This window comes from Colobus angolensis, unplaced genomic scaffold (assembly GCF_000951035.1).
Source record: "Colobus angolensis palliatus isolate OR3802 unplaced genomic scaffold, Cang.pa_1.0 Scaffold3, whole genome shotgun sequence".
In the NCBI taxonomy this organism is placed as follows: domain Eukaryota; kingdom Metazoa; phylum Chordata; class Mammalia; order Primates; family Cercopithecidae; genus Colobus; species Colobus angolensis.
The window spans coordinates 23883849-23904599 of record NW_012116265.1 but is presented as its reverse complement, the minus strand read 5'-3'; the positions used below and the strand labels follow the sequence as shown (position 1 = coordinate 23904599).

The following is a 20751-nucleotide window of genomic DNA, read 5'->3' as shown; positions in this document are numbered from 1 at the left end:
GTGCTTAAGAAATTATAACACAGCAACCATTCTGGCTACAATGTGGCGAGCACCGTACTCAACACTTTATTCACAAGGTGTTATCAGTTCATCACAACAACTCTTAAGAATTAAGCTAATTCACAAACTAGAAAGATGAAACAGAAAGATACCAGGAATTGGTACAGTTAAATGGAATACATCTAGTCCCAATGATCCACAGTATCGTTAAAATATAGCTAAGCTGGCGGCGAGGAAGCAAGCTTAGTAATCATCCAAACTTGGCTTAAACTGTGGTTCTGACTGAATTCTCTGAGCTTCGGTTCACTTAACTGTGAATCAAGGGTAGTAACAATGACCGCGTTCGACGATGGGAAAGATGCCACGCTCACAAGCAGACAGATCCTAGTACACCTGAGATCCAGCTGGGAGTGGAGGACAGCGGCGGGGAAGTGCCGGGTGTGGGTAGGAAAAGACTGGTAGAAGAGCTTTTAGGAAAGCTCTCAGCCCGTCGCTAGCCCCTTCCTCGCCCAAGTGCCCCCCCCTTAACTTCACATTTTACAGATTCCCTCCCAGGTCTTGATCCTGCCGAGGAGGAGGGTCCCACCCCTTGCGGAAGATCCTCTTCATTCCACTCACCAACATGGGGACTCCGTAGCGAAGAGTCTTGTTCTTGCGAAAAGCACGCATTACCGCGGGTGCAAACATGACTGAAATCTTCCATCCGCTCAGAACTCCAAGCTGACCCAGCGCAGACTCCCAAATATCAGCGGCCCACGCTGTCACCAAGAGGAGTACGTCCTTGACTCACTTCCTTGTCCTTGGTTATTTAGTACTTGGTCCTTACTGAATGATTTCCGCTAGGCAAAAGCAATCGAGCCATCGTAACATACTTGTGCGTCCGCCCATAAATGCGGGCGTCAGAGCGTTTTTGGTTCCGTAAATTCGGCGTGCAGTGGGATTCAGAGATTTGAATCAGTTTACGATCACCGCCAAATCGATATGGAAACCAGTACTTCCAACATTCTGGGTCCCGACTAACGTTTTCTTAGAACACTCCCATAGGCACCTGGCCACTCCATAAAAACAGCTAAGGAAAAAAGTATTTTGAGGCCAGGCGCGGTGGCCTGGGTGGGCGTCCTGTAATCCCAGCACTTTGGGAGGCCGAGGCGGGTGGATCACCTGAGGTCAGGAGTTCTAGACTAGCCTGGTCAACATGGTAAAACCCCGTCTCTATTTTTAAAAAAATACAAAAATTAGCCGGCCGTGGTGGCCGGCGCCTGTAATCCCAGCTACTGGGGGGCCGAGCCAGGAGAATCGCTTGAACCCGGGAGGCGGAGGTTGCAGTGAGCCGAGATCTCGCCATCGCACTCCAGCCTGGGGAACAAGAGCAAGACTTCAGCTCAAAAAGAAAAAAGAAAAAAAAAAAGTATTTTGAAGCTGGTACTCCAGTCTCTATGGCTATTTGTGGGATGAGGAATTTACCAGTTTAATGGAGACTTTTAAAAATAAATCGCTAAAAAGATTAGGTTGAAATGTAATCAGTGTAGTGTCTTATCAGTCATTACTGAGTCTTTAATGCTAATGATTTTACTGTGAGATAACCTGTAATCTTTAGTTATTTATGAATGTCTATTTTCCAATGATTCAGCAACCATACAGGCCACCTTTCAGTGTGTCATTGAAAGGGTTCTAGGAACACTGAGATAAAAATATATGATCCTTACCTTAAAGACACTGGCGATTTCATGGGCACAGAAACAAACAGGTGTGTAAATTACTGGGATAGCTTAGGAAGCCGATCCCCCACGTGTCCCATTTGCCAGAGTGAATCAGAGTGCAGGTGATATGGAATATTATCTTCCATGCTATTCCTGAAATATTTCCATCAGTCCCTGCCTCTCTGTTACCACTGCAATGTTCCTTTTTAAATTCCTTATCATCTTTTCACCTATTAAAGTAGCCTCCTAAGTGGTCTCCAGAGAACAAAGTCCAGATCTACTGCAGGCTACTCCAGTGAAACTTATCCTTTTGGCTAAGATCAAGTGTAGTATCTGTTCTTATCAGTTTAATATGCCACATTCTCTATCCAAGGAAAATATGTTGAATGGGTTTTTGAAGCAAGGAGATGGAATAGGAGTTTGCTCCAGCCACTCTACACATCGACCTGTATTTCAATACCTCCAGAAATCCAGGAACGGTGCATCTCTCCCATCTTATTTACTTCCTTTTGATATATCAAAATTCATGCAGACCAGGCATGGTGGCTCATGCCTGTAATACCTGCACTTTGGGAGGCTGAGGCAGGAGGATCGTTTGAGCCCAGGAGTTTGAGACCAGCCTGAGCAACAAAGCAAGACCCCATTTTTACAAATAGTAGTAAAAAAATTAGCTGGGCATGGTGGGGTCTCAGCTACTTGGGAAGCTAAGGTGGGAAGATCACTTGAGCCCAGGAGGTCCAGGCTGCAGTGAGACGTGATCATGCCACTGCACTGCAGCCTGGGTGGCAGAGCTAGACCCTGTTTCAAAAATAAATAAATCTCACATGGCATCCAGGTTAGTTAAGCGTATCACATCTCCTACTTTCCCTAAGATCCTAGAAGCCAAAGGCACTGCTCTAAAACTCTAGCATTTTCCTACATCTTCACTACACAAAACATCAGCCAACTGGATACTACTCCATCAAAACCCTGCACCTAAGTAGTAGCTAATAATGGGTTAAATCATATACATATATTCAGAATAATGCTGGAGTCGATAATCTGACATTTTTCAGATAAGGCAGCTATCCAATTTAAGGGAGTTTATGTCTTTAGTATCTTGTTTGTTCAATCACTCAAATAGGCATTTATTGAGAATCTTGAGATGGCCCCGAAAGAGTAACTGTGAACAGCAGGAATTACAAGTATGCTGGCAGATTGTCAGGGGACCAAATCTGTGACCCTGAGGAATGTAAACACCTATCAAATCATACTGTATAGGTGGTAAATTTCATTGTCTATGCATAGTGCCCCTCTTGAGCATCACTACTGTATACTTCAGTTTTTCCATCTGTTAAATCGTAGTAAGTGATATTTGTTATCATTTTACAATTCCCACAAAAAGGGAACACAAAATTTCTTATCAGTATGGAATCTGTTGCCTTCCCAGAAATATGACTCAAATTCCATCTGTTTCCACTGTTAATAAACAGTTAAAATGCTGACTCAGCTATCTTAACTGTCACATTTCCAAGTAAGAAGATACAAAACAATGTATATTCAGGAAATGGGGCATCTCCACCATCTATGCCAGTCCCCGAGGACTGGTATGTACTTGATATCCAGGCAGGTTACATTATCCTCTAGTATCTGCTCTACCAGCATTTAACTCATGCAAGTACATGGGAGCATTGTTATAAAACAAAAACAAAAACAACAAAAACAAAAACACCAGTCTTCTTGAGAGCTTTAGTCCTAAAGTTTGGTTTTAGAATTATGGCCGGAACTGGCCGGCCACAGGGGCTCACACCTGTAATCCCAGCACTTTGGGAGGCCGAGGCAGGCAGATCACCTGAGGTCAGGAGTTTGAGACCAGCCTGGCCGACGTGGTAAAACCCTGTCTCTACTAAAACTACAAAAATTAGCTGGGCATGAAGGCACATGACTGTAATCCCAGCTACTCGGGAGGCTGAGGCAGGAGAATCACTTGAACCTGGGAGGTGGAGGTTGCAGTGAGCGGAGATGGTGCCACTGCGCTGCAGCCTGGGCAACAGAGCAGGACTCTGTCTCAAAAAAAAAAAAAAAGAAAAAGAAAAAGAAAAAGAAAGAAAGAGAGAGAGAGAGAGAGAAAGAGAGAAAGAATTATGGCCAGAATTCATGGTTATGGTAACGGAAAGATTATTTACTTCATGAATCTTTGTTTACTTTGATAATGCCATTGAATCTACTTTTTTTTTTTTTTTTTTTTTTTTTTTTGAGACAGGGTCTGCTATATTGTTCAGGCCAGTCTTGAACTTCTGGGCTCAAACGATCCTCCTGGCTTGGCCTCCTGAGTAGCTGGGACTACAGGTGTGTGCTACCATGCTAGGCTTCCTATCTAATGTGATTCACTCAAAAACCTTATGAAGTTGGGGGCAGAACATGATGCCAGACTCATCTTAACAAACTGAGGCTCAGAAAAGGTAAGAGGCAAACACAAGGTCTCACTTTGGAAGTGGTACAAATATCCCAAACAGAACTGGACAACACTATCTCCTTGAAATTCTCTCCTCCTGTGGCTTTTATGGAAGTTTCACTGCCATGGCTCCCTCCAACGGTGAGACTTCTTTTTGTTGTCTTCAAACTTACAAACGTTATACTGGAGTCCTTAGTCCCGCTTTTTCCCTCTGTCTCAGTTACTCTCAAACTTCAGTGTGCACCAGAACCCCTGGGAAAGCATTAAAACAGACTGCTGGGCCCCATCACCAGAGTTTCAGATTTAGTAGATCATGGATGGGGCCTGAAAATCTGCCTTTCTAACAAGCTTCTGGGTGATGCTGCTGGTCTGAGGACCACACTCTGACAACCACTGCTCCATCCTCTTTCCCTAGTTAAAATCCACTTTCATGTTGGCTTCAAATTTTATCACAGCGTGGAAGACTTCTGGTACACTTCCAGGTTTTCTAACACCTCAAAGTCAACATGCCATCAAGGTTTATTTTAATCCTTTTCTCCATTCAATCTAATTTCTATGGCTAGAACTTGAGTAGCTAAGAGTTGGTCTAGTTCAGTCCAACTTGAAACCAGTTAAAACTGTCGTTGATATTGTTCAGCTAGAAAATTAACTGTTTCTTCTTTGATACACATTCTCTTATGATAGTGATCATGAGCATTCCAAGTTTAGAATTACTGCTGTATTTGCCTTATTACTTTTTATGGAGTATAAGATATGGGGTAAATGGGATCATGTCTAATACCTTTCTGTTTTCCATGACTTCCTTTATAGTGTAAAACCACAATGCATAATTTTCTGGAAAAACAAATGAAATGACAGGAGCAGCCAGGAGTGGTGGCTCACATCTGTAATCCCAGAACTTTGAGAGGCCAAGGTGGGAGGATCACTTAAGCCCAGGAGTTTGAGACCAGCCTGAGCATCACAGCAAGACCCTGTCTTAAAAAAACAAAACAAAACAAAAAACAAAACAACATGGAAATGGCAGGATCTTCCCATATCATGCTATACAGTGAAGGATGAAGAATACATGGCTCACTGCAGCCTCAACTTCCTAGGTTCAAGTGATCCTCCCACCTCAGCCTCCCGAGTAGCTGGGACAACAGGTCCATGTCAGCACACCTGGCTATTTTTGTTTTCATTTTTTGTAGAGACAGGGTCTCATTATGTTGCCCAGGCTGGTCTCAAATTCCTGGGCTCAAGCAGTCCTCCCACCTCAGCCTCCCAAAGTGCTGGGATTTCAGGCATGAGCCACCATGCCTGGCCAGTAATTCTCAAACCAAACAAAAACCTGCTTTGTAACACTTTGGAGAGAATCAAAGGTAACTATTCCATACAAAAGTGCTAGAGGTCTCTTCTGTACAGACAAAAGAAACTGAAATGAATTCAAAGACAACTGCAATGTCCTGAAGTACACTATTACCTGGATTACAAATTTCGTCAGGTAGAGCAAAGCAGGAACTCTAGTCTGCTGGTTGTCACAGGGTTAAGCCCTATCTGAAAGCTTTCTGTCTAAATATTATTAATTAACTAGGGTTTCCTTTTTGGGTAGCTGGATGGGTGCTTTTGTAATATAAGTCAGTGGTGAAACAGGATTTTATCTATTGAACTTTATGTTTAAAAAAAACTTTCCAGAAACACTTGTATTTAGAAATATGAAGACAAATGTTTGAAATGAGAGCAAGTGAAGTGCACTTTTATGTCAAGATAAACTTTCTGAAAGGAAACCATTAAAAAATGTCTGTATGTGTGCTTTGTGTTGTTTTAAATGCTTGAATAACATCTATTGTCTACTATTGGTTTTTTAAAAAAAGATTAGTCAAATACCATTGTACACCCAAAGTCTCCTATAAAACAAAACACAATGCACATCTAATAGAATTAGAACTTGATGCCTCAAAAATGAATCTATTTCCTAAAATAATCACTTCCAAATTAAATAACATTTTGAATAACCCCCAAACTGAGGAGGATATCAAAATAGAACTTATGTTATACAGTAGTTAATAAAAAGGAAAAAACTTCATATGAAGTTCTATGATTGCACATGACTGAAAACAAATATCCAACTTATGAAAAGGAAAAGAACAACAAAAAAAGCCCAAAACCAAAAACACAAACAAAAGAAAGCATAACGAGGGAATTAATCAAAATAAAAGCTAAATTAAAAAATAGGAAACAAGCAAAAATATAAGAAATGATTAGTAAAACCATCCCAGGTGATATCAGCAGAAGAAACAGTCAGTTGACAAAATCTTTTAAAAAATTATTAATATGCTTTAAGCCACGTAAGTTTTGTAGTGGTTTGTTACATAATTGGTAACTGACACACCTTTGCCTATCAAGAAAGAACAAGGCCATTCTATACATTCTATAGACTACCAATTTGACTTCAGGCCTGAACTGCTTAACATGGGTGACAGAGCAATGATGACCAACGTAAACTGCCTTTTCTCTTCATATCAAGGTCAGCTATATGCAAACTAACTTAGAATAAAGGTCAACAATATTCAGTTCTGACAAGTCCTTATTCATCCTGTGGCACAAACCCACTTCTGCCTTCTATGTATCTTATAAGGCTTTGGGTGATGAAGGGGATACAAGTAAGAGAGTATATGGTGGCAACTGCTTTCAAACATTGCGAATAAATACACAATGATACTGCTACTGCTATTATAGAACATTTAACCTAGTGCAGTCAATTTCCTGTTATCCATAATGGAAGGATGTGATAGCATGGTTGAATCAAATTGAGTATAGTAAACCTTACTTTTCTAGAATAGTAGAAGGGCAGTGGACTCCTTATTGGCTTGAAGTAAGTTCCCAGGTCTGGAACTGACTAGTTATGTATCTTGAGCCAGTTATTAACTTCTTTAAGCATCGAGTTACCTCACCTATAAAAATGGAATATTGATACTGCCTTTCATAGATATGAGAACTTGGCATTAAGTCATACAAAAGGGCAGCCTAATGCAGTGCCTGGTACCATGGAAAGTAGAGACAGTAAGGTGTTATAGTTATGAATGCAGGTTTTGAAGCCAAATTGCCTGGGTTTAAATCACAGCTTTGGCACTTAGTAGCTGTATAACTTGGGCAAGTTACTTAACCTCTCTATGCTTTTTATCTATAAAATGAAGATAACAACAGCAGTTATCTTAAGAGTTGTTTTGAGGCTTAAATAAATATTATACATGCAAAGGCCTTAGAACAAAAGCTGGAATATTGATAAGAGCTCAGTAATTGTTAACAGGATATCAATGTCCTGTTCCTTATCTCCTATATCAAAGCCTCAAACTGATTATTTAGATTTCTTCCTCTTTCCACGATTCTGTCAGAGGTGTTACCCTAAGAACATCTAGTATATAGTAAGCACTTATTAGATATTTGTTGAATGAAGGAAAAAACCCTCATCTGGAAAAAAAAAAAAGGACATATTTAATCAACAGTCTTCAAAATAAGATGAAAAAAAGATTGTAAAGATTCAATGATAAAGTTTTATTAAACACCAATACTGGCTAGGCACAATTAGACACATTATTATCTCATGTGCTGTATCTGGTATCAAACAGCAAAGCCTGAAAGATTACCATAGATTTGGATGGCCTCATTAACATAATTAATCTGTAGTGACAGTCCCTGGATAATAAATACAGTTTTATGTCTGTGTGTCTTCTGTGTCTTCCAAGCTGCTACAGGGCCCTATTTGATCTGAGAAAGTGACTGCTGTTTACATCCAGGTATGCAAAGTGACATTAGAATCGAAGCAGAAAGGAAGCAAAACAAAATAAGGTTCATGAGGAAAATAATCTTCTAAGAACTAACATGGCCTGGAGGTGAAATGCAAATATATCCAGCAATAAGAAGCCAGATTACTGCAGATAAAAGATTAAAATAGGATTCAATTATTCATCTCCATTTGCTAATCTACAAAGTAGGAAGGACTAACCCTTTTTCCTGGGATTAGTAACTAAATTTAATGATTACAGCAAATACAAAGTTCTTTTGTAAATTATTGTTGGTTAATGATTGACTTGCACTGAGAACAAACTTTAGCCCGCGCCCCTTTTGTTCTCCCCCTGCAAGAACAAAGGGAACATGAACAGTGAGGAAAACCTGGGAACAGGACTGAGTGTTTGCTATCACTTGATTCCTCTGAAGGAGCAATGCTTTCTCAAAATATAGGTTTTATATATGATCAAGTACATCAGTTAAGCAAATCAAGTGCTTTGTGTTTTGTATATAAACTACATAATACAAGAGTCTGTGGCAGTTAAGAATCTGGTTCTGCACTTTGGGAGGCCGAGACAGGTAGATCACGAGGTCAGGAATTCAAGACCAGCCTGGCCAAGATGCTGAAATCCCATTGTCTACTAAAAATACAAAAATTAGCCAGGCGTTGTGGCACGTACCTATAATCCCAACTACCGGGGAGGCTGAGGCAGGAGAATCTCTAGAACCTGGGCGGCAGAGGTTGCAGTGAGCTGAGATGGTGCCACTGCACTCCAGCCTAGGCGACAGAGCAAGACTCCGTCTCAAAAAATAAAAATAAAAAAGAATCTGGTTCTGATCAGAATTCCTTAAAATGCTGTCTTCTTTTTGACCACAATTGCCCTTTTGGATGCAAGTGCTGGTCTCAAAAAGATCTGCAGTTAAAAGAGGAATAGCAAAAGAGACTTACACCAAAATAGCAACCAACTCTAAAACTATTATAGGTGAGAGGTAGAGAGCTTCATAACTCAATCTTCTACTTCTAGGTGATGTTAGAAAAATACTTTAACATCAAAATCACCTACAAATATTCCTCCACTTTCATATGCTGGGCAATTTCAGCTTAGAGTGACTAAGTCTTATTTATCTCTGTATCTTCAGCACCTAGCACATAGCAGGCACTCATTAGCTAGTGCTGAATAAAGGAAAAAACCTTCATCTGACCAAGGATAAATTTCTCTAAAATTGACTATAATAAAATCTTTATGGGGCTCCACATGGAAACTACATGAGCTTCACTTCCCCACATACTTGACAGCCTATGTACTTCCTTGTTTCATTTCTTTAAATATACGTTAAAAATTGCTTATTTACACAATAAAAACAATGTCCACCATTAAAAAAAAAGTCTCTAGTTTACAACTATAGGAATTAGTCTCAGAATAACTTATCTCATTGGATTTGATGAGATCACTCTCAGATTGTTCTGTGGAATCTCCCAATTCCAGTAATGATGCTTGCAATATCCTTTAGCTGTCTATCAGTTCGTCTGGTCTTTATTCAGGCCCAAAGAGAGAAGAAAGAAGTAGACTAAGATAAAATGGGTAGTTTGTATATTCATGTAGTGAATATATTCAAGACACAAATATGAGACAGAAAGGTCACTTCTGCAACAAACTGTCTGATCAGAGTTAAGTTAGCTTCTCTCTCTGAGCCTTGATTTTTCTCATCTCTATGATAGATTCATCCTAGAAGCTCTCTGGTCCTTTTTAGCTTCAATGTTCTATGATTAGTTCTCATTTAATAGATGCACAAACTGAAACACTCACTAATCATACATTTTGCTGGAGGTTGATCAATCCTTAGCAAATCAGGAAGAAATGAATGTTCCACTTACTTCGTGCAGAAGCTCAGAAAGCTGGGCTCTAAAGACCCAAGTTTGTTGTTGTTTTGCCTGAAACAATGTATGTAATTTAATAATTTAAATAGTGTTTAGTTTAATTAAATAGTATCTGGTTTAAATGCTATATAACATTTTCAACTGCGGCTGCACACCAGAATCACCCAATGAACTTTATTTTACTGCTGCTTGAGTCCCACCCTCAGAGGTTCCTTTTAATTGATCTGTGTGCAACCTGGGCATGGGGACGTTTCTATGATTCTAACCTGAGCAAAGGGAATGATGATTGGCATAGAGCAATGAATCTCAAACTTTAGCAGGAATCAGTCACGTGGAAGGATTATTAAAACACAGATTGCCAGATGCCACCCTCAGAGTTTCTGATTCACTAGGTCTGGGACGGGACCTTTTTTTTTCTTTTCTGGGAAATTACTTTTTTTTTTCTTTTCTTTTCTTTTTTTTTGAGACAAGATCTCACTCCATTGCTCAGGCTAGAATGAAGTGGCGCAATCAAGGCTCACTGCAGTCTCAATCTCCTGGGCTCAAGCAGTCCTCCCGTGTAGCTGGGCCTACAGGCGTGCACCACTAATTTGTTTGACTTTCAGTAAAGACAGGGTTTCACCATGTTGTGCAGGCTGGTCTCAAACTCCTGAGCTCAAGTGACCCACCTAGGCAGGGTGCTGGGATTACAGGCATGAGCCACTATGCCCAGCCTATGAACTTGCTTTTCTAACAAGTTCCCCAGTAATGCTGATGCTTTTGTCAGGACCCGGCTTTGAGAACCACTTCCAGTGACAGAATATCATTGATCCTGGCATCTGAAGTCCTGAGTTTTAATCCTGATTCTATTATTCCCACCTATGGAATCCTAGTCAAGTAATTTTTTCTCTCATTTTTAGTCTCTTTCTGACAATACTTAGATCCCAGAGTTGTGAGGCATGAAATAATGTACCAATCAGAGTTTGGTACAGTCCCTGGCATAGAACACAATAACAAATATTGACTTCCTTTTTCCATTATACATGGCTACATGGAACAATTAAGTTAAATCAAGAACACGTAAGTTGAAACTTCACAGGAAAACAAAGTACAGATAGTCAAAGCAAACAATATCTTATAATTATACATGTAGTACAGAATTATAAACATAGAGAAATGTTTTAAGTACTTAAAAATACCTTTGTTCAATTTTCAAAACTTTGAACGTAATAATTTAGGTAGTAGGAACATCAGATACAATCTGTAGAAGAAATATTAGACTCAATCTATGAAGAACACGAATTTTTTTACAACCTATAATGGATTCTGATACCTCATCTATAATTTTAGTTTTCTATAGAATCAATAATATAATTAGTGTACCTGCTTAAAACTGTATTACATTGATCTTAAATGCTATTTAATTTCTGAGAAAACCTAAGTTATACGAGTACATCAGAATCCCTATTATCAAGCAAAGCAAAACTTCTACCAATGACAAGAGAGGACGAATACTTTTTAAACAAATTTACATATACCAACAAGCAAAAAACTAGAGCTTTCATTCCTGCTTGACATTTTTTCCACTTTGTGCATCTCAAGGTTCTCTCAGGAATTAGTGTCCAAACCATGAGGTGAATCCTGGGAGGTAAGCAGGCTTGCTGTAGAAGCCACTGTACATGCCTTCAGAAACAGGAAGGGTACCAGAGGCTGTGCCCTCCTAGTGTGGCTGGTTGGAATGACAACTGGAATACTGTCTGTGTTTTTCTAGGGAACCTACAATGAGTCCAGTTGTCTAAGTGAGTCTCATAGGTATTGAAAAACTGATGTCAAAAGGCACTTTATGTCAGGACTGTTTAAAGCAAGTTTCTCCCTATACCAATAGTGATCCAGAGGTAAGGTCTTACTGGACCTTTTATTTTTAAAAGCCTTCCCTTTCCAATCTAGCCTGATGCCATTATGTGACATCTTTTCTCACTTGCTTTTTTTTGAGACAGAGCCCTCTGTCGCCCAGGCTGGAGTGCAGTGGTGTGATCTCGGCTCACTGCAAGCTCTGCCTCCCGGGTTCACGCCATTCTCCTGCCTCAGCCTCCCGAGTAGCTGGGACTACAGGCGCCCACCACCACGCCTGGCTAATTTTTTTTGTATTTTTACTAGAGATGGGGTTTCACCATGTTAACCAGGATGGTCTCAATCTCCTGACCTTGTGATCCGCCCGCCTCGGCCTCCCAAAGTGCTGGGATTACAGGCATGAAAATGTGATGATTATCTGCATATTTTCTTTGTTGCTGCATCGTGTTTTGCATGGTACCCCTTTAATATTGTTTTCAACACTTAGCCTGCTGATATACTTTTAACTTCTCACCTGTTTATGAATTCTCTTAACTAAGCTGTGAGTTCCTTAAGGGTCTTTAACTTGTCCCTTTCCTCCACATAACTTTCTCAAATGCCCCAGTTCTCAGTAACTTTTCTCTTTTGCTGTCTGTAATATAAACATGACCCCTACTTACACTGTCCTACCTATGTGGCTAATAAGAGTGTTCTCTTTGCAGTTGGAACCCAAAAGCCCTATGGGATGGAGGATATGCACTGTACTTCTTTGTAAAAGTGTCTTGACAAAGCTGATGTCCAATCAACATTTGTTTAATTACTAGACTGTTCAAGCTAGAAATGAAATACAATTGATTGCCTGAGTCCTGATAATCTTGCTGTCAAAATTATATAAGGCCTATAGTATGGCCAATATATTTGGCTAATGGAAATGATTTTCTTAAAACCAGAAAATTCAGCTACCCACAGTGCTTAAAACCAGCCTTAAAAGAACATGAACAGGATGGTTCCCACCTTATTGGTATCACTGGCATTCTGTAGTATCCATTCATTCATATCTTCCTCCTAGGCCACATGAAACACCTACCACATTTCCCTACCTCCTAAAGCAAACAAAACTCATTTCCTCCCTCTTGCTGCAAAAAGGTTTATTAATTAAAAACCGTATGTAGTGTATAAAGCCTTTCAAAAATACTAGCAATCCATGCCCCCCTCTTTTTTCTTGAGATGGAGTAGCCATCTCAAAAAAATGTACTCCTGTAGCCTAGGCTGAAATGCAGTGGCGTGATCTTGGCTCACTGCAACCTCCGTCTCCCAGGTCCTGGTTCAAGCAGTTCTCCTGCCTCAGCCTCCTGAGTACCTGGCATTATAGGAATGTGCCACCATGTCCAGGTAATTTTTGTATTTTCAGTAGACATGGAGTTTCACCAGGTTGGCCAGGCTGGTCTTGAACTCCTGACCTTGTGATCTGCCAGCCTCAGCATCCCAAAGTGCTGAGATGACAGGTGTGAGCCACTGCACCCGGCCTCATTTTAACTAAATCTGAAGCAGAGTTGATTTGATGCCCATCCTGCCAGGGAGGCAGCTCCTTCCCTCAGGTTTGTTTGGTACTAGAACCAAAAAGATAGCCTGAGAGGGTTCAGGTGCCACCTTGGAGGCACTACCCTATCTTCTGTCCTTTTGGAGTTTTCGTGCTGGGGTGTTTGGCCCCAGCACCACAGCCCTTACCACAATCATTCCACTGTTCCTCAACAGGACTGTGAGGTATCAACAAATTCACTAGGGCAGCCCAGAGATTGGTACAATTTATCTTTACACCTCACAGTTTTTTAGATGTGAGCAGCGCTGGATTATGGCAATCTACCTTATAATAACCCACCATAGTTGGTTGTTATAAGAAGAAATATTGTTCTTCTAAGATTTTTAATTAGTTGCTTCAGTTACTACATTTTTTTTTCTATTTTTTTTTAAATAGATAAGAGGTTTTGCTATGTTGTCCAGGCTGGTCTCAAACTCCTGGACTCAAGCAATCTCCCACTTCATGCTACCAAAGTGCTGGGATTTACAGGTGTGAGCCTCCTCTCCCAGTCTCAGTCATTATTTTAATAAATGAGACTGAACGTCCTCTTATAAGGCTCACTGTGTTGCTCCTACTACATTTGCTCTTTAAGTATCTCTTTAAATTCTTCAATTAAGATCATCCCTTTTATCAGAAACTTAGACACCACAAAGTAGCTTTCTCACCTTTAATTCTCCATAGGTATCACTATTATACTGTAATATTTACATATGTATGTGTATATATGTATTTGCTTTTTTAAAAAAGTAAAAATGCTCTTCTCACTCTCCTTTGTCTGATATAGGCACCCAGGTATGTAATTACAAATTAAATAAAGGCCACAATAATTTCCCAAGGAAGATCATTACAAAGAAAAATCCTTTCTTCCTCTAATATCACACAGCTGGTCTTTATGGCATGCCAGCTAAGAAAAATGATATTGCCTATGGTGACACGAAGACTCAATCTTTCTCTCTTTGGGTTGTAGCTGAATTTCTATTGAAAGTCCTAGTAAAATATATAACTCATTTGTTCTAAGCAAGTCTTTTCTTCAGTTTTCCTTCAAACAATACCTTTACTTTCCCATTAGAATACGAAGAATTGGAGATTCTGAACAGCAAGGTTTGGGGTGGGTATCAGTCACTTCAAATCTGGGTATGCAGAGAGTGAAAGACATGGCGGAATAGCAGGGATGGAGGGTGATTGAAATGTATCTTCACTGGCAGTACTGAAAGAGAGCAAGTTTTTCAAAGTTGTTGCCGGTATCTCATGAAAACCCAGGCTGCTACTATGGTAAGGGCAAACACTGGCACCAGCACCATAAATATGGGAATACCACTTGGGTCCCCTTCACCTCGATGTCCTATAGGTCCATTCTGCACCTGTAACTGGAAGGGAAAGAAAAATGTTAACTCTGGTGACTAATGTGTGTTTACAACTGAAACTCCCAGGTTGATACATCACCTGGGTTTGTAGACTCTAGACCACCCAAAACTGTAACCCCCAGCAATACCTAGCAGGAGTCCTCTCTTTGTCCTGAGCTGATTCATCAGTGTCACAGGATCTTTGGAAAGAAAATAGGTCTGATGGGGAGGCATTTAACCTTGCTGACCTAAAGGGACCCCTGAAGGCAAGTCAGGTAATTTCTGTTTCTGTACTGCCTCTACCTTGCTATTTGTATATCGTATCAGGAAAATGAAGACATGAGATAAAACCTATGATCCATAGAGAACTTGGATATTACTTGGTGAGGAAGAAGGGGGATCTTTCTGGAAATGTTTACTTAATCGGTCATCAAAATGTAGTAAGAGCAGATGTGGGCAATGTCAACATAGGTGCAATACCAACACAGGTCCAACGCTATTACTTGAAAAACACTTTCCAAACCCCAGAAGGCACCCAACTCCCTCCAAAGATGGGGTTTTGCCCTTCATCTGTTCATTTATAATACTAGAGAGAGATGAAGGTGAATCTATATGGAACAGATGTAAAAAAGTAAAAGGAAATTATATCCTGGTGGTTATAATTTTCTATTGGCTAAGTGTTTCCTTTTGAGGCTGGATGGTCTTCATTTTAGTGATGGTTTTCAGGGTAGCTCTTCTTAATATCAACTTTTAGTGGCTAAGTTGCAATAATTATGGCACCATCGTATTTCAGTTAGAGTTAACTTCCTCATTACAACTCATAAAACTGACATTTCAATCTGAAAGGCAAGACTGCACGAAATACCATTATACCCTCTATTCCACCTCTACGTTTTTCATTCATTTGCTGATGAGCTGTCCTGAAAGAACATGCTCAATAGGAAGGGACGGTTTTTAGGGATCGGACAATTCCCTGAACAGAAGGGTCTTTTTTATTAGGAATTATTTATGGATGTTTCCTTAAAAGTGAACACTGGAAATAACTTCTCACATACCTTCCAAAAGAACTGTAATCATATTGAAGTGTGTGCCTATATTTACTTGTTCTTATCTACTGCACAAATGCTCCCATGCTTTAGAAAGAGAAGAGCCAAGGCAGAAGCAACTGATGATCAATATTATCTCTTATTAACCTGTTTTCTAATCCATTACACCCAGATTCTGCTTGCAACTGGTTGTTTTCTCAGGTATCTCTCACGTTCTGCCTTCTCTACTTTTTTAGGAACTCTTTTAAATCTTCTTAAGCTTCTAAATCCTTAGCCACTGAGTGAGGAAAAGAGTGCACCTATAAGTAGCAAATGGATTTACTTTAAAGGCACATGGAACCAGTTTTGTGAATACACTCAGAAATTCTCAATGCTATAGGAGGAATTATACCTACCCAGGCTTCCCTTTATATCATCATCCAAATTATAAAACACTAGGAAATGAGAAACAGATGCAGGGATAGGTGCTGCCTTGACTGAATTCTGAATTCCATTTCCTTTTTCCTGGAGTTCCCCTATGAACACTAAAGATTTGGTTAAGAGGGTCACCAAGTTGATACATGAAGGGTTCATGGCCGTTGACAGGGAAAGGCATATAGTGGGTACCAGAAAACCCACTATCTTTGTAGTGTTTTATCAAATGGTTTTATAAATAAGTTTTCAAGGGTAGACATATGGTTCCTTCCCTACCAAAAAGTAAAATCAGCTATGTTTTTTTTAACCATCTTTATTTATTTATTTATTTATTTTCCATTGGTCCATGTGACTCTTAAAATCTTTTCTTTATTTTTATTATTATTATTATTTTAAGAGGTGAGGTCTCTCTATGTTGCCCAGGCTGGTCTTGAACTCCTGGGCTCAAGCAATCATCCCACCTTGGCCTCCCAAAGTGCTGAGAGTACAGATGTGAGTCACTACACCTGGCTTTTCTTTTTAAATTTTAATTTGGTTGTCAAGCTTTATCTTTAAGGCATATTACCTTGAAGCAAGGACCTCGGTTATAAGCCCTACTGTTGTGAATTTCTCCTTTTTTTTCCTTTTCTTTTCTATTTTTTTTTTTTTTTTAGACAGGGTCTCATTCTCTTGCCCAGGCTGGAGTATAGTGGTATGATCTTGGTTCACTGCAACCTCCACCTTCTGGGCTCAACCAATCCTCCCATCTTAGCCTCCCAAGTAGCTGAGACTACAGGTGTGCACCACTGTGTCTGAATCTTTTGTATTTTTAGTAGAGACGAGGTTTTGCTATGTTGGCCAGGCTGGTCTCGAACTCCTGGCCTGAAGTGATCCGCCCACCTTGGCCTCTCAAAGTGTTGGGATTACAGACGTGAGCCACCGTGCCTGGCCTGAATGTCCTTCAGTGATAAGCAGAAGTACCAATGGATCCCTCCCTTTGCCTGAGAAACTCTTCAGGGGAATGAGTGTAAAATGAACAAACAAAAAGCAACACTGAAGATTACACACATTGGGTTTATTCGAAGTACAGTGTGAAAGCCTGGTGCCAGGTTTCTGGCTCGAGGTGATACCTACCCTGTGCTGCACTCTCAGAGACACAGCATAACCTGCATTACGAAAGAGGTCTACAGCATCCTGGTGCAGCAGGTTCTTTAGGTCTTGGCCATTTACCTGTCAAAACAGCAAAAAAGAGTAGTAAGAAAGGAAGAAAGCTATTACAAGCCAACAATTTATTTTCAAATGGCCAAACTTTCAATAGTAAACTCATTCAGAGCAAATTGCAAGGACTAGGAGTATGGGCAAAGTTACTTAGAGCTCAGAACTTAGAACTTTTTTCATTTTCAAAATTTTGTTTTCCTAGAACTGAAGTTCCACAGGCTGTCTGAAGAGAACCTAGGTAAAATAAAAAGTGGTTTCTCCTTCCTCTTAGCTTCTATGCCTGTCTGGTTTTGACACTTGAGAATCTGTTACTGTATTAGTATGTCTTCCACGAGCGTTAACCTGCTTCCTTACAGACAGCATGTTCTTCCAGGTTACCATCCTATCCTTTATATTCCTAAGCCCTGGCATTGCCAGCTGCAACTGTAAAAATACAACTCTATGAAACTCTCCACCAATTTATTTTGATGTGGTATAAATCTATACTAGCCCATTCTACTGGGCTTTTCATAGTAAACAATTTCCCGTGATTCCACGGATACTCCTATCCATTACATCCAAATTAGTGAATTAGTCATTTTTTAATCAAAATTTAGTAAAAACCATATTCCTGTGATGATATAAATCCTTAAAAAAATTTCCATGTAGGTCACTGCTACCACTTAGAGGTGAGAGATGTGAAGGAATACTTGTATTAATACTTTTTGCTGTTAGGAGTGACATCGGTCACATGTAATAATCTATCCTACGCTGTATTCAGTGGCACAGCAAGATTACATATCTTTTATACATGTCAATGTCATCGTTAGCAGCAGCAGTGACAAGAACATCTGATATATTTATTTTGATAGGTTCTGTACTTTATATACATTATCTCATTTAATTCTCATGCTAACCCTATGAAGTAGACATTATTTTTATCTTGTTTCCACAGATGAAGAAACTTGAAACTCAGTGAGATTCATGCTGGAGCTAGGGCTAGGATTTGTAAATAATGAAAGAAAGATCAAAGTGCCCTTGCATTTCACTGTTCCTTCTGTACTACTATTCTTCCATCTTGACTCACCAACTATCCTCTGCTCAGCTAATGCTCAAGTCACTCACTTATTGAACTCTCTCATTTTCCTTGTCACAATCTTCCTTCTCCAAGGCATTCATAATCTTCCCTCTACTCTCTCTCTTGCCAATACACTTGGTGAATGAATCTACCAACACTTCTGCCCTATAGACTGTCTATCTTTGTAAACCAATAGTTTTCAACTCCATTTCACTTCAGTCACCAACTGACGTAAACTTAGACTTCAATATTAGACATGCTTCAGCTCCAATATCTCAAACTCTTAAAAACCTGACAGCAATTTCCACTCTTTTCATACTTTCTATTCATCTACTGAATTTCCTCCTCGTAACCTTTTTAGACTTCACTTGCATCCTTGCCCATCTAGGAGTTCCTGTTGTAATTTCAACAAAGTACTTGGTAAATCATTAGAATCCTTTGTCCCCATGATCTTCTGCCATCTTTCCAGTCCTGGGCCATATTCTGCAATACTTTTCTTGCCATCATTGAGTTGAATATTCTGGGAAAAAGATATATTCTCATTCTCCACCATATACCCATGCTAGCCGACTCCAGCTCATCCTTAAAACCCCTTTTACTCATTTACTGAACTCCTTAATAAACACGCAGTGATGGCTGTTCCAGACCTTTTTCCACCACCATCTCCAACCCCAGTTCTACCTCTCTCCCTAGCTAATTCCTTTATCTTTTGTGAGAACACTGAGGACTTCTGATAAATGCTTTCTACATTTTCTTTCCTTCTCCCTCAAAGTTTCTTTACATCTTCTCACTACTCCTTTCCCCTAGTCTCTGAATTAGATCTATTTCCTTTTCAAGGTGAAACCATCCATTGATGATCTTGATCATACTTCTTGTAGCCTCCTTACAAAACTCACGCACTCTGTCCTTTTGATTACTTAATTATTATCTTTCTCTGCTCGTTCTCTCAACTAAAATTATACACCTCTATAAAGAAAACAAAACAACTATTTCTTGGAACCCATTATCACTCTCTTCCCAGCTTCTTTCCTCTTTGACTGCAAAATTTGTTGTAAGAACAGTTTGCATGCACTACCTCTATTTCTTCAGCATTCATTCTCTATTCCCCTGTAATATCACAATATATGAGGTAGAAGGGAAGAACATGTTTTTCTAAAGGTCACCAATGACTTCCAATCACCAAATCCTATAGTCCTTTTTGTCTTCAGACCACCTCCTCCCTTTTGTAATTTTCTCCTATCTTGGCATATGAACACTCAGCATTCTTAGTTCTTAAATTATTCCTTTCCGGATTTCCTCTCCCCTTTCTTTCTCCTGAAGGTGAATCAAGGTTGTTCAGTGTCAATCCTCTATCTTCTTTCTTTCTCTCCCACCGTGAGCTTTAACAATTTCAACGATAATCTGTAAGATAACTCCCAAATTTGTATCCCTACTTGTACTTCTGGATTTGCCAGTTACTTGCTGGATGCCTATACCTGTATGCTCTGCTAGACCCTAAATCCACATATCCAAAACCTCTTTATTACTTTCCACAAAAATCAGACCACATACCTGGCTTCTTATTGCCACTATCATTCCTTCAAACTTTTTTTTTTTTTTGAGACAGAGTCTTGCTGTGTCACTCAGGCTGTCACAGTGGTGTGATCATGGCTGACTGGAGACTTGAACTCCTGGGATCAAGTGATTTTCCTGCCTCAGCCTCCCAAAGTGCTGGGATTATAGGTGTGAGACATTGTACCTAGCCCAGGCTAAAATTCTGATAACAGTTTTAAATTGTCTCTCTGCTGTCAACCGTCATATACAATAGATGGCCAAACTCCATAGTCTAAACCGTCATATACAATAGATGGCCAAACTCCATAGTCTAACACCATGACATCTCTCACCAAGTATTTTCTTGCCTGTTTTAGACTGTTGACACTAAAAATAAAATAAAAACTTGGGTCCCCAATCCACTACGTCAAAAGAAAAAAAAATTAAGCTGCAAGCTGAGTCATGCAATAAACTGCTTTTCCTTTTGTTCCTAAGCAGATAGCTACAGATAACAGGTTAAATATCTCCACAGGTAATTACTCTATGTTCACCTTATCTTATGTAAAGTCCCAACTTACTAAGCAAAAGAAAATACATAATTGACTCTTCCCTTGCTTGCTCCTTTCCTCTGGCAACATGTGGATTACCACACCTTCCCTCTTTGCTCTTCAGCCTACTTTTCCCCTTTAAACATTAAAGCCCTCAAAATCATCTTTGGAGAAAGGTACACATACCTGTCTCCTAGGCGTGTCCTTAACCTTGGCAAAAGAAACTTCAATTTAGAAGACTCTTGGTTTAAAATACTCTTGGTTGAACTACTGTGATCACTTCTCTCTGATTTACTTTTCTCTAGGTTTGAACCGATTCAAACACTAGGTCTCCAGATTAATCTTCCTAAAGTACAATTCTGTTAGTACCACTTTACTGCTCAAAAAACAAAAACAAAATTGGGGAGCAAGGAAAGAGTACACACCTTGTTTTTTATGCTGATATGG

The 20751-nt window shown here is 39.7% G+C and overlaps 2 protein-coding genes across 3 annotated transcripts in view; both read right to left on the bottom strand.

Annotated features, from left to right (window-relative positions):
* The window catches only part of LOC105517214 (cytochrome c oxidase assembly protein COX16 homolog, mitochondrial), a 31867-nt gene extending 31045 nt beyond the window's left edge, over positions 1-822 (bottom strand). The window contains exon 1 of one of the 2 annotated variants that reach the window (XM_011949647.1): positions 619-822. In XM_011949647.1, coding sequence (XP_011805037.1) covers positions 619-687 — 69 coding nt within the window. In that variant the 5' untranslated portion in view covers positions 688-822. The remainder of the gene's footprint in view (positions 1-618) is intronic. The other variant, XM_011949648.1, reaches the window with a different exon arrangement.
* Positions 823-12230: 11408 nt separating this feature from the next.
* The window catches only part of SYNJ2BP (synaptojanin 2 binding protein), a 46677-nt gene continuing 38156 nt past the window's right edge, over positions 12231-20751 (bottom strand). Inside the window, exons 3-4 of the mRNA XM_011949646.1 lie at positions 17083-17178; positions 12231-14533 (exon numbers count right to left, since the gene is read on the bottom strand). Coding sequence (XP_011805036.1) covers positions 14393-14533; positions 17083-17178 — 237 coding nt within the window. The 3' untranslated portion in view covers positions 12231-14392. The remainder of the gene's footprint in view (positions 14534-17082; positions 17179-20751) is intronic.